This window comes from Vombatus ursinus, unplaced genomic scaffold (assembly GCF_900497805.2).
Source record: "Vombatus ursinus unplaced genomic scaffold, bare-nosed wombat genome assembly UNPS02014798.1, whole genome shotgun sequence".
NCBI classification, from domain to species: domain Eukaryota; kingdom Metazoa; phylum Chordata; class Mammalia; order Diprotodontia; family Vombatidae; genus Vombatus; species Vombatus ursinus.
The window spans coordinates 55,803,852-55,817,244 of NW_020954576.1; the positions used below are offsets into that span (position 1 = coordinate 55,803,852).

Genomic DNA, 13,393 nt, shown 5'->3' on the forward strand with positions numbered 1-13,393 from the left:
TATCTATTTGGAGTCCTCTCCCCCAGCCACTTCCCACCACCAGGGTGAGCAGGAAGAGGAAGAGGAAGGCCAGAGCCCACAGCCCACAGCAAAGAGTTTCATAATCTTGAATGCAGGGGTAATGTAGGGAGAGAAGAAAAAAGAGAAAGGAAAAAAATACAAATCCTATATTACATACAAGAGGATAGGTAGGAGAGGAAAGAAATGGGCCTTCAGAAGTGAAGCTGAGGCCTGGGGCAGGCTGCGGGGGCGCAGCAGGACCCTCCGCTCCACGTGCTTTTGTGTTGTAGCTGTTTCCTTAGGTGCCAGGCTGAGAGGCCCTCTCGGCAGGTAGGGGGGCCAAGGAGGTGAAGAGGGCCAGGGCCTCAGTTGGCCCCCCAGCTGTAGCTGTTGTAGGCAGACTTGCTGCTCTGGGGCTTCTGCGGGATGGAGCTGGTCTGGCTACGTTGCCCGCTGCCCGTCTGCAGGGGAAGGGATATTGGGGTGGGGGGAGGACAGGGAGGAGAAAGGAGGCCAATTAGCAGGGACCTTTTGGTGGGAAGGCCTGGGAACTGTCATGTTCCTCCATTTCTCCTCCTGCCAAAAGATCATTCAAAGGCTACACTCTCCCTTAAGCCCTTAATCCAAAGAAGTTGTTGTCTGCATAATCGGTGAAACCCTTGGAAGTTCTAGTCCCTCTCCGGTCAGCAATAGCACAATTCTGATTTCAAGACAAGAAGAAAATGCAGAGGGCAAGATGCCTTCAGAACTCATTTAAGGGACTAAGTCAGTTTCTGCTCATTCTCCATCTTACCCCTCCCATCTCACCAAAAAGGCCACTCATCTGGAAAAAGATTTCTCAGATGAGTGATCCAAGAGCTGCTTTAACTGATTTTGATCTGTGTGACTCCTTATTTGCACTGCCTTAGAAATAAGGCAGTTGGAAACAAGGGAGCACAGCATTCTGCTGTGGAGATAGGGCACTAACAGAATGGGCTCCACAACACCCCTTCCGCCACCCCACCCCCATCACATCAATGGACCCCTATATACTAAGCAGGGTAGTGCGGGGAGACTTGTCTACGGCCTCCAAGATTCAGATGCTTTCCCAAGAACCCTATCCACTCTAATAGCCAAGTGCCATCTACAATTGGGAAGAGAGAAAAGGAGAGGAGGAGAAGGGAAGGGGAGGCCGGAGAGCCCAGCAAGATGTGTGAGTGTGTCTATGTGTGTCTGTGTATCCCGATTTGTGGCCGCGCAATCTTTCTTCTCCTTGATTTCCCCAGGGCTGTGGCAAGTGGGGTTTGGGACTGGCAGGGGGTAGGTACAATTATATCATTCAGAGAGTTTCATTACCTGCTCCTCCTGCTGGCGCTGGCAACAGAGAATCATCTGCAAATATGGTAGCTGAGGCAGAACCAGGATATATGGAAAATAAAGGGACAAACTTTGACAATAGAAATCCATGGTTAGAAGGGAAAGCTATAGTGGCAGGATTGGGGAGGGGTAGGGCATGGTCCAGGGCTACTGGGAAAATATAGGGGACAAAGTGTGCCACAGTGGGGAGGGGACTCAAACTCCCTCCAGATACCTATCGAACTAAGCAAAGAGCTCCCCAACCTGGCCCCCTCTCTGTCAACTCCCTTGCCGGCCGCTTGTGTCATGTACGCTTGTGTCTGTGTGTGTTGTGTGCCCATGGCCGGCGCTGGGGATAGATGGGGAAAGGGAAGGGAAGAGGGAAGGGGGAGGCAGCTTTAAGGAGTGGTAGGGAAAAGGATCAGTGGGAGAAGAAAGACAAGAGGGGAATAGTGTGTTACCTGGCCATCCTGCTGCAGGTGGTGATGGAGGATCTGGGAGTGTGGCTGCTGATGGGGGGTCAGGATGTGCATAAAAGGGGCTGGCGGATAGGCAGCAGCTGTGGCCGGATTGATAGGCCCTCCACTCCCCAGGGCTGAAGGCAAGTTGAAGGAGGCAGCAGGAGTTCCAGAATGAAAACCTTGTTTCTCAAAGGACTGCTGTTCAGGGATGGGGAAAAAGCACAATGGCATCAGCAGAGCCATTCCTGACTACTACTGATTCCCTATCCTCTAACACTTCATCCTTCATTCTTGACAATTCATCGAACTAGACTGAAAACTCCAAGACAGCAAGATCCTTACTTCCACTGTCTTTTATTTTTGCCTATCTTGTAGAGTGTTAACTACAGGTTAAAAATGCCAATGACACTTGTTGAATTTAGGACTGTCATGTGTAAAGGTAGATAGCATTCAGAGCTACTTTTGAGTTCTTAGAAGAAATGGTGAAGTAGTTTGAAAATTCTTGGGTACTGACGGCCTTAAAAATGGACATCTCCCCAAAATCCTTAGTAAATTATAGTAAACTCTTGATACTGAGAGTTGGCTACTCCTCATCTTTATCTGTCATTTCTACTCTTCCATTTCATTCTGAAGAAGCAGGGGGGAACAGAAATGATAAACCTTTAGAGAAGGGAGATTTTTTTTTTTAAGATCAAATGCCCTGATCCAAGAATTTGGGTCTCTTGACACCTCTCTCAAGGCCTACTTTGCACCATTATTACGACAGCCTCTTTCTCTACCTCTGCTGAGTGAGCTAAGGACCTACCTGAGTTTTGGAGTACACAGAACCCGAAATATCTGGCACGCCTGTATTACTGGAGGTGACTGATACACCTGAGAAAGGAAGAAATAGATAGGAGGATTAACATAGCTGACTGTCCTTTTCCCCTGGTTCCTCAAGTCAGGGGAGGTGGGAAGTAGGTTGATAGGGGAGGTCAAGGTAATGCTATCTGAGGCTCTTCCAACTCAATCACTGCATGGGAAGCTTCAGTCCAGTCACAATAAGGGCCCATGATACAAAGGCTCCCTAAGAATTAGCTTGGCTTGTTTCTGAGTATGGGTAAGAGGTGACAGTCCAGCTTCCAGTGAAGCCTACATCCAAACCAGAGTTAACACAAACAATCTCCAGGACCCTCTGTCCCAAATTCCAACAGTAATTCAATAATTTTTACAAGTTAATTTAGAATCATTTCACCCTTCCACCTTCCCACCCCAATTATGTCTACTTCAATAGGCACCAAACCTCTATCCAAGTACCAAGGGAACTNTTTTTACAAGTTAATTTAGAATCATTTCACCCTTCCACCTTCCCACCCCAATTATGTCTACCTCAATAGGCACCAAACCTCTATCCAAGTACCAAGGGAACTCCTGGGCTCCGGAGCTGTACGTCAAGGTGAATGCCAAAACAAAAGAGGCCAACTCAGGTCTATAGCCAGTGTCCTTTACCTGACCTCTATGCTCACTCAGAAGTGGTCAGTTTCAATTTACTCACACCAGTTTTCCCAGAGGTGTCTGCTAGAGGTATAAATGGGCTGGCATACAGATCACCATGTAGGCAATAATGCATAGAAGCCACTGTCCACAAGGAATAGAGAATTCAAATGCCATTTACATAGTCCCATCATCTTAGTTGCCAGAGTTTTAAGTGAGATATCCTGTCTCATATCTTCCTGACAGGAAGTCTCTCCTACTGCTACAGTTCCAGGGTAACCAGAGAGGGATACAAGCCATTTTCCACAGTAATCAAATCACAACTGAAGATCCCTCCACCTATTATCCTTATGCATTATTCATATCCTATCCCTTAACACTGGAGGTGCTCATTCCAGACCTAGAATCCAAGTCCTTCTTTATATTCAAGCCTACATTCAGCTTCTAGTCATCTCAAAACAGAGACTGTATACCCAACTGAGGCCTTCTCAATAGAGAAAGGGACATCCTAGCCAGGAAAATCCCTCCCCCATACAAGTCCTGACCAGCTCAGGAAGCTCCCAACTGACAATAAATATTTCCCTACTCCCAGGGTAGCCTCCACTCTATATCTTAAGGCACCACAGATAGGTAAGAGGGAAAAAGACAAAGAATACTGTCAGTTATTTGTTTTCTTTAAGCCCTAGATGTTTCTCTTAGCTAAATTTGTAATGGAAGCAAAATTTCTGATTCCTAAGTATTAGGGTAGGAACCTAGTTAGAAGGACTAAACCTAAGAGGAAGTGTGCAGGAGGGTAGGATTAATGCTAGATGGGATAAGAGTTAATTTTAGAAGGCAAACCCAAAGGCAACACAGGTTCACCTTTATTGCTAGAGATAGTTAGCTAATACTGCTGGGGGTCCCTTGGGAAACTGGGAATCACTGACAACAGAATGAAGGGCTAGGCTTTCCATTTGTGGGTGGAGAGAAATGTGGGTCCTCTGTGACACCCTGTCTAGCTCTGATCAGGAGCCACTGGGAATAAGTTCCCATTCCCACAATAAATATCTTTTTGGAGAGAGGGGGAGGCAAAAAGAGAGAAAAAGGAAAACCTTCAGTCTCATAGCTATGAAGTAGGGAAAGAAATAAAGGTTAACAACTAGAGGGGTCTTCACCCCAACTAAGGGACTAGGCAAGATCCTCTCAAGATTATAATGCCCTCCTCCCCAAAGGAACAGTTATAATCACATCAACACAGTGTGAAACGTTGTAACAGGAGAAACAGTAAGAACACATCTCCCCTAGTATGGTGAACCTCAAGCACCTATGACTGGGAAAAGTTGATCAGATCTCTATATCATTTAAGGGTTCCAATATCTGAAAAAGATCCAAGGAGAGGCAAACAGCTGGATTTCTAGTTAGCCAGGACAAAAAATTGGGGAGGATAGACTGTTGAATGAATTTGACACCCTCCCTCCCAAAGAAGGGTCTAGCTCCCCCAAAATGACTCCATAAAAAGAAGGCTGATTGGTGTGCAAGCTGGATTGGGAAGGGAGCCAAGAAGACACTGACAAAACCTTACCCACAGAACCTTGGTTACATCCAGAAATCCATGAGGACCACTAAAGAGTCACATGTGCTTGAAGGAAAAGAGGTACAATGCCCTACCTCTGATTAGAGAGGATTCATAAAGGGACCAAAACATACATTAGGTGGTTATTAATGACCAGGTCATATCTGAGTCAGCCCCTTGGTCTTCAAGAGGCAGGAACAGCAGTTAAGCTACTGAAAACTTTTCCCAAGCTCTGGATCCCCAGTGCCAATTCTTCTACCTCTCTTAACATGGGTACCTCAATGCTACTCCAAATGCCTTGCCTTAGAGTAGAAACAAAGAGAGGAATGAATGGAAAGGTGAATAGAGATTAAGCTTGGGAAGTCAGGAGTTCATTACAAATTTAGCTTTTCTCAATAACCAATAGGCTGGGACCTGAGACTACTACCCTCTTCCTGAGAAGGCCAGTGTACCAAGAAGTTAACCAGTGGCTTCTCTGGCTGTGCTGCGGTTTGATTGACAAGATCATCCTTCCACCCTTCCATCCCCCATATGCCACAGCACAATATTAGCTCCTGTTGTCCAGAGAGACATGCACGGAAAGAACGCCAGAGTTAGCTAAAGAAATACCACAGTTTATTGAAGACTACAAATATTTGTTACAAGTTGAAACTACATGCCTTCCAGAAATCAAAAGCAACAGTGGGTGTGTGCATTGCGGCTTCAGAGGCGCTGCACCGCTTGTACTCGAAATGGTTAAGACGGGGTCAGACACACCGAGAGGGGGGAGGGGGGCAGGTTCAAAAGCCCAGAAGGTATCCACCAACTCATTCCCCCAAGCCACGTAGGCCTTGGCCTCAGCTCAGCAGGCTTTCCTCAGTGGTCTGGTTTCTGAAACAAGACTTCAGTGCAAATTCACACACACACACAAAACACAGCCCCCAGCCATGGGCCAAATTAGCTCTCAGCCGTCCAGAAATGCTTGTAAGGGGGTGGATATTTTCTTCCTAAAAGGAATCAGATACATAAAAATAAATGAATTTAAGAGGTTGATGAGGGAGGGGGAATGACCAGAATCCCCTATGGGGTTGGGGGAATGGGGCTTCTAAAATGAATCACATCAGGTCTCTAAAAATCTTGGGCAAGGGAAGGCAGGAAGGAGAAGGGGAGGAATGCAATGCTGCCCCCACTCACCCTTGGTTTTTCTGTAATCAGACAGGACCACAAAACCCCATGTTATCTTGTTCTCTCAGATTTCTGACCCTGGCCCAGCCAGTATCTAAAGCTAATGTTTTGGTGATAGGGATGAGGTCACTCCAAGGAGGGGGTTTATAACCCTCTTCACAAGTCACACTTCTGAGGTGTTTGGAATGGAGACTCTCTGCTCAATGAAAGGGCATAGCTGGGCTTAGAACCTGGCACGATGGGGCTTCCCAGAAACACTCAGCCCAAATCCACAACACTAATCCAACTCACACATTACAGCTTCATGCCTCCACCCCACTAGCAGCTCCTGAAGTACCCACGTGCCCCATTCCCTATTATTAAAAAATCTGGGATAGTTTACCCACCTGGTTCCCACAGAGAAGGGGGGAAGCACAAAAGCTGCTGCCTCCAGATTATTCTGGAGCTGAGACTGAGCTGAAGGCTCTAAAGGACTCATAAGGAGGCAAACCCCACTCCCACCAATGCAACATTCTCCTTCCCATACACAACTGAACCTGCAAAGCCGCTGAAAAGGAAGAATAAAACTGAATGGTCCTCCCCCTTGACTCAGAATCTCTGAGGGAGTTAGAAAAATCAGTCAGGTGCCAGGCAGAATGTTTTCTACCCCAACATCTACTTTAGGGACCATCACCACTTCCCTGTAATCTGCCTTCTTCATGGTTGAGCTCAAAACATGAGTTGTTAAAGAGCTGTCTTATCAGCAGAGACATGAAACCAGGCTTGTGCAAAGAGAACGGTCATACAACTGAAAGAACCACTGAAGATACAACTCTCCTAGCCCACTCTCCCAATTACTTCTCCATGTATTACTATTTCACCCTCCACCCCTAAACTTCACTCATGTTCCCTTATCTGAGGAAGAGAAACCACAAGAAAAACCTAGGCACATAAAGAGAACAGCACTGAGCCAGTCACAGTCTCCCAAGGACATATTCAATCCTAGGTACAATGAATCTATCTATCCCCTTCAAGTTTATTGGTGCCACACATATTGCCACTTGCCTCCACTGGCATCATCTCAACCAAATTTCAGGTCCCTTTGCCCAGCAGCACTGCTCCGCCCCCACTACTGCCAGCCATGCTATCTGGCAGCCAACACATGCCCCGACAATCCCCCAGGTGTGGGTAAGTGGGCACTAGAACACAATGCCAAATTTTCTTGCTGGTGCTGAACAGAGGCTAAAGGCCAACTGCCCAACGCCTAGCACCTCCTCTTCATAGGATTCTCCAACCCTAACTGTGACCCCTCCAAGATTGCCCCCACAGCCAATTCCCCCTGAACATCAAGACATCTGGGATCAAGATGGGCTTACCAGTGTTATATCCATGAGATCCATACCCACTTGGCTGTTGGAAAGGGGTGGCCGATGCGTTCACACTGACATTCACACCATGCTGCTTGGAAGAGGTAGGAGCGACCTGGAAGAGAAAGGGGGTGGGGCCTCAGTGACCAGTGAGGACAGCCCTGACCCTGTCCCATGGTACTAACTCATAGCAGTATATTGGTCAGTTCAATGTGGGAACTGAACTCAGTTAAGGAATGTGGAATGCTCACTTTATTACCAGAATGAAAGTCTTAAGAACCTACCAATGCTGTCAAAAATGGTCAAGTGAAGGTCAATGTGGGGAGGGAAGATCAGGCTATTAACATGTCTGTGGAAAATTTCTAGATGAGAATACACTCCTCATTTATTCTACATAGAGATAAACAACCATTATCTCGCCCCACTTCCCCACCTTCCACACCACCCGAAGGTTTGGGATCAGGAATGCCTTCCCACCTACTGAGAAAGCCAGCAGTACTGGAAGAGTCAGAGTGAGTGAATGCAGATCAGGAAACCTGCCCTCTAGGGAATGATGAAGGTGAGGTACTCACAGGGAATACAGCAGGCCCATACTGGAAGGTGCTGGGGAGGCCCGGGACCCCTGTGTAGTACGGCAGGCTGGTGTAACTGTAGCCAGGAGGCAGCGCCGGGTTCAGGAATGTCTGCTGTGTGGTGTGGTGAGTCTGCGTCTGATTCTGCTGGGGCTGTGCCAGGGTTGTGGCTGGGGCTGGGGACGAGGCATCTCCACGGCCGAATTTTGAGAGGTCACCTATGCCAAGAAAGACCAAGTGTACATGGGCCCCTTCACCTCTCATGCCAATGTGGAATCATATATTTCCTGGGGATACCTTTTCAGAGCTGTAAAAACTCAGTAACAGGTTAAGTAACACGCAGTGTCATATTTTTACTTAGTGGTAGAGCTGTGATGAAAACCCAGGTCCTCTGACTATTTCCCAGAACTACGCATGCTAGGGCTTCTAAAGACTGTGTAAAGGTTTTCCCTGATGATTTCTGGATACCAATGAGTCAGACAGATGCCATTCCTTCTACCTGGAATATTTATCTGCCATACTTTCTCCCTTTCCCAGCTACCAAATTCTATACCTCTCTGATAATCCCAACTGTTCTGAACACACAGCAGGCACTCATAAAACCACAATCAAGTTTAGGAAAATTTCCTGAATGCCTACTACATGGAGGGCGCTTCAGTGTGTGTTGATGGTGACTATGTAATAGTTGGCACACAGGGCAACAGTAAGGGACCCCCAGGATATCTCCCTCAAAATTCCACACGGAGGCAGCTAGGTGGCGCAGTGGATAGAGCACTGGCCCTGGACTCAGGAGGACCTAAGTTCAAATCTGGCCTCAGACACATAACACTTACTAGCTGTGTGACTCTGGGCAAGTCATTTAACCCCCAACTGCCTCACCAAAAAAAAAAAAAAAAAAAAAAATTCTACACAGCTTTCTTCTACTACACTGCTAATCCATGCCCTCTTTCACCACTTTGGAAATGGGTCTCCCTTAGCACTCACTCTCTGGGTATCTGCCTTCAGGTGATGCCAACTAGTCATGTTTCACTGAAGCTAGCTTCCCTTTCCCCTCTAGTGCATACACACAGGTGAAAGAGCTACATCTCTATGAGATGAGGAGAATGAAGGATAGAAGATTCCAGATGGAGGACAGAAGGATAGAAGCTACATTCACACAGCCCTTCACAGCTACAAAGCACATTATAGGTCTTCTCTCTGGATTCTCAGCCCTGTCAGCAGTGGGAAAAGACTCTTCCAGAAAAGGACAACAAAGTTCAAAGAGATTAAGGAACTTTTTCTAGATCACACAGCTAATGATCATTTAGACTCCCAGGCTAGTATACCAAAATAATGACAGATCAGAAAAAACATAAAGACCAAGGAAACTGGATGTCTAATAGGCAACAACACTGTTACCAAAAAAAGGACAAGGAGAAGAAGGAAAGATGAACTCAAGAAACTTAAGATTAGAAGGTGAGGTCACAAGGTAAAGTATGGGTCAGGGTATTTTCTCAGAAAAGCTGATGAAAAAACAGTAGAACCATGGAAAAGCTGGGAAAGTAGCCACAGCAACTAGCCTTTTCCACTAGGAGACAAAATTTAACATCTTATGTTTGTTCCAGCCCCTTCCTGGGGCTGACAAAACACCTCAAGGACAAGTCTCATTAGCTCCAACATCATGTCCAGCCCCATTCCAGTCCTACCAGAGTAAGGATTGCTGGCCAGGCTACCATCCCTCCCGGTCAACGGAGTGGTAGGTGTAGGGAACGGGATGCTGTAGTAATCCTAGAAAACAGAACAAGCAGGCTGAGACTCCATACTTTTGTCCCAATCCCAGTGATCCTCCACAGGGTCGAAACAAGATGTTAGAGTAATGCAATACAACCAGCCATTGATGATGCTGGCCATAGCTCACAGAAGCTCTGTTTCCTCTGGCACATACTGTCCCCCCTGCTTGACTATAGACAGAGTCAGGTAAGGTCTACGGGTGTGCGCATTTAAGTTGCCCAAATACCTACAAGGTTCCTTGGTCCTGATCTATCTCCCAGGCCTGTTGAAGTCGTCTCCTCAAGAGTCACGGCCAAGATTACTCTCTTGAACAAACAGATATGGCTCTCTGGATTTGCCAGGGACAAAGCAAGACACTCCAAGTCCCAGGGAGCTGAGGAATGTCAGGCAGGGGTCCCCAACTTGTCACATAATTTTGATTCTTATTGCATTAAGAAATCATCTCTTCCCACCAACTCCCAGTCTCTCTGAGCACCTTTTTTTGTCATGACTCTACCCCACATACTCACCAAGGGGAATCTTGTCTGAAGCATCTGCAAGTCGTCATAACCATACACTTGTGGCTGAAAAACACAGATGTATCTGTGATGAGGGAAGGTTAGTCACTATGTCCTTCCTATACCATACTCAAATATGCTAAGGACAGGACAAGAAAAAAAAAAAGAGTCAAGAGAAACCAACAGCCAGCTTCTAAAGAGAAATTCCATTCTATCTCCTTACCAAGAAAACTTTACAAGGCCAGAAAAGAACATATATGATTTCTGGGAAAAAACAAAAGGCCCAAAAGGGTAATGTATGCATGATTATACTTTTAATGTAGATCTGGGATGAAAATCTATTCATCAATTTTTATCAACCTTTTTCAAAATCTGGCTTAAAATCTCTCTCCTAAAAAGCCTTGTCAAATAACTATATACTCTATCACTCAGTTACCCCTCAGCTTTTATCTACTGAGTTGGTACTAGGGTTTTTTTTTTTTTGGTTTGTTTGTTTTGGTTTTTTTTTTGTACTTGTAGGAGCTTTAAAAGCACATTAACGTTTTTGAAGTCAGGAAGTTGGAGAGGTGAAGTCTTCTGCCAAGTTTGGAGTCAACAACCCTAGCAAAGAATACTGAAAAATTCAATCCCAAAATCCCAAGTCTTCCCTGAGGCATACTAAAGAGACATGGGGAAGAAAACAACTTTCTCCAGATAAATTGAGAAAGATCTCAAATTTACATTCAAACCACTAAAGAGCCACTCCAGGCATGGATGATGGCATAACTTGACTAGACCTCATTTTTCTTCCTCTTTTATGCTGTAAAACCAAAAAAAAAAAAAAAAAAAATGAACTCCCTTGTTCATATGTGATTCCAACTAGCTTATTCTGGAATATTCTTATTCTAGTACCCACTCGGTAGGCAGAATTATGAAGCAAAAGGGAAGAGAAAAAGAGAGACAACTTTACTCTGCAGAGAGACATCCCCCAAATCCCACTTACCGGGTAGGCATGTAACAGCCCTGGAGCCATGATATATGGATTAGGCAACAACGGTGGGACCCCAGGAGGAAGGTTGGGGGGAGCTTTTCCTGAAAGAGAAAGTGTACTTCTAATATGATAAATGACCATTCCTCTTCCTCCTTACCCTGAAGAGGTACCACCCACCTCCCAAGTAGGGCTACCTGAAGTTGTGGCGACTGAGCTTCTGGTTGAGGCGGTGACGGTAGAGTTACTGCCCAGGCTGAGGCCTAGACTACTGCCACTGTTTAGGCTGGATGAGACGCTGACCACAGGAGGAGGCGCCGAGACTGTGCTGGATGCAGTAGAGAAAGTGCTGGAGGAAGAATGAAGGCTCGCCTCACTTTCAACACTTGTGTGCTACAAACAAACAAAAACAAAACAAAACAAAAAAAACAAGAGATAGGGAGGTAGAAGGGAACAGAAGTTGGTATATTATGTAAGAAGTCCAAGACCCTCCTACTAACCAAGCAATGAACTCATGTAGTCAGAAGAGTTAAGAGATTACATAAGTGCCCCATGCCAATACAGTGGGAAGAGTACAACCCTTCAGCTAGCAGAGGTCTGAGGATCAGTTTCTCAAACACAGAACCATTTTGGCCGAGACCTGTTACTCCAAAAAACAGAGGATGAAACTAACATAACCAATATGGAAACTTCACATAAGGCATGTGAGAAGGGTAAAAAGACTTAGCCTACGGCCACACACAGTAAGACACTGAAGAGGAATTTTAATTCAGATGTTCTGACAACCAAATTGTTCCTGCTTTCATTATACCACAATCGAAGCCACGGATCTGTAAAGCTGCCTTTTGCCTAAGGAATCAATCTTCACCAGACAAAGACTAGGAGATGAGTGCGGCACCCATAAAACATCTCTCATATCCAAGACCATTCTGGGATACAATGTGTTGAATCATTTCATCATCTGGGAAGGAGTTGTCATCAGGTCAGAAATAAAGTACCCATTCAAATGCAAGGATAATTGGGAACTCCATAAAAAACTAGCATGGTATAATGCAAAAAGCACAGATTTGGAAACAAAATCTGAGTTCAAATTAAAGTATATGAAGGGATGTCATGTGAAGGGGGATTAAATTAATTTGTTTTGCCTTGAGGTAGCAGAATCAGATGGAAATTAAAAAGCATCAAATTCAGAATTAATTTCAGGAAAAAATTCCTAACAATTAGAGCTACCTGTAAGTGGAAAAGGCTGCCTTGAGACATGCTAGGTCCCCTCTCCTTTAATGTTTTCAAGCTGAAGCCAAACAATCCCCAGTCAGCTGTGCTCTGGTGGGGATTCCTTTAGAACATGGGTTAGATAAGATGCCTGCTGAGGTCCCTCCCAATTTTCAAAATTCATATTCATATTCAAATCCTAATTCTTCAACCAGCATGACCTTGGGCAATTTCTTCAACTACTTTGGGTCTAAGTTCCCATATCTATAAAATGAGGAGGTTGAGCTAGAAGATGTCAATAATCCCTTCCAACTCTAAATATTATGGACCTATGATCTCAAGGTATATAGAAGAGAGAAATACCTTCAAAATCATAAGAATGGTAAAAGGATCTTAAAGCTCAGTGAGTATTTTAAATTTAGTCAGTCAATAAACATTTATTAAGTGCTTACTATGTGTCAAGGACTATGTTAAGCACTGAGGATGCAAGAAGAACAAAAGATAGTTCCTGCCCTCAAAAAGTGGACAATTACTTAAGCTTCTCAAACAAAGTAACAGATGGTAGTTTTATAGATGCCCCCAAAAGATTCAAATTCCAACTAAAATTCCTAGAAATTTAGCCCTATTAAAGGTTCATGTTGTACAGCAGCAAGCACTAGAATAGGAATCAGAAGGTCAGCTCTGCTACTAGGCAACTCAATTAACCTCTCCAGAGGCCTCAGTCTAGTAGATAGGCTAAGTTGAGTTCCAGAGTAGATTGGAAAAGGATATCTGAAAGGCAGGCCTGAAATATCTACTCAAATCCTTTTCTCTAGGAAACCTGAGGATCCTAAAACTTCTGCTTAACAGTCCAAAATGAGGTCCTATTAAAATCACTGACATTCCTGCTTTTATTCATATTCCTGGGAAAAGTCACTTTTGGTGAAATGCTGCAAAAAATTGGTGAAATTCTGTTGTCAAATCTCCAAAAGTCTTATGATAGAAAATGCTATCCACATCCAAAGAAAAAACTATGGAGTTTGAATGCAGATTGCAGCATACTAC

At 45.0% G+C, this 13,393-nt stretch overlaps 1 protein-coding gene and 1 non-coding gene across 16 annotated transcripts in view; both read right to left on the bottom strand.

Annotated features, from left to right (window-relative positions):
- The window catches only part of LOC114050208 (ubiquitin-associated protein 2-like), a 45,048-nt gene that overhangs the window by 255 nt on the left and 31,400 nt on the right, over positions 1 to 13,393 (bottom strand). For 2 of the 15 annotated variants that reach the window (XM_027871855.1, XM_027871850.1), the window contains 9 exons: positions 11,335 to 11,530; positions 11,153 to 11,241; positions 10,183 to 10,236; positions 9,589 to 9,670; positions 7,904 to 8,121; positions 7,341 to 7,446; positions 2,602 to 2,669; positions 1,797 to 1,994; positions 247 to 461 (listed from right to left, as the gene is read on the bottom strand). In XM_027871855.1, the coding sequence (XP_027727656.1) occupies positions 366 to 461; positions 1,797 to 1,994; positions 2,602 to 2,669; positions 7,341 to 7,446; positions 7,904 to 8,121; positions 9,589 to 9,670; positions 10,183 to 10,236; positions 11,153 to 11,241; positions 11,335 to 11,530 (1,107 nt within the window). In that variant the 3' untranslated portion in view covers positions 247 to 365. The other 13 variants (XM_027871856.1, XM_027871854.1, XM_027871859.1 and 10 more) reach the window with 11 other exon arrangements.
- Positions 9,746 to 9,880, bottom strand: LOC114050267. Its single transcript, XR_003569972.1, has one exon. It is a non-coding gene; the product is annotated as a small nucleolar RNA SNORA58 (small nucleolar RNA).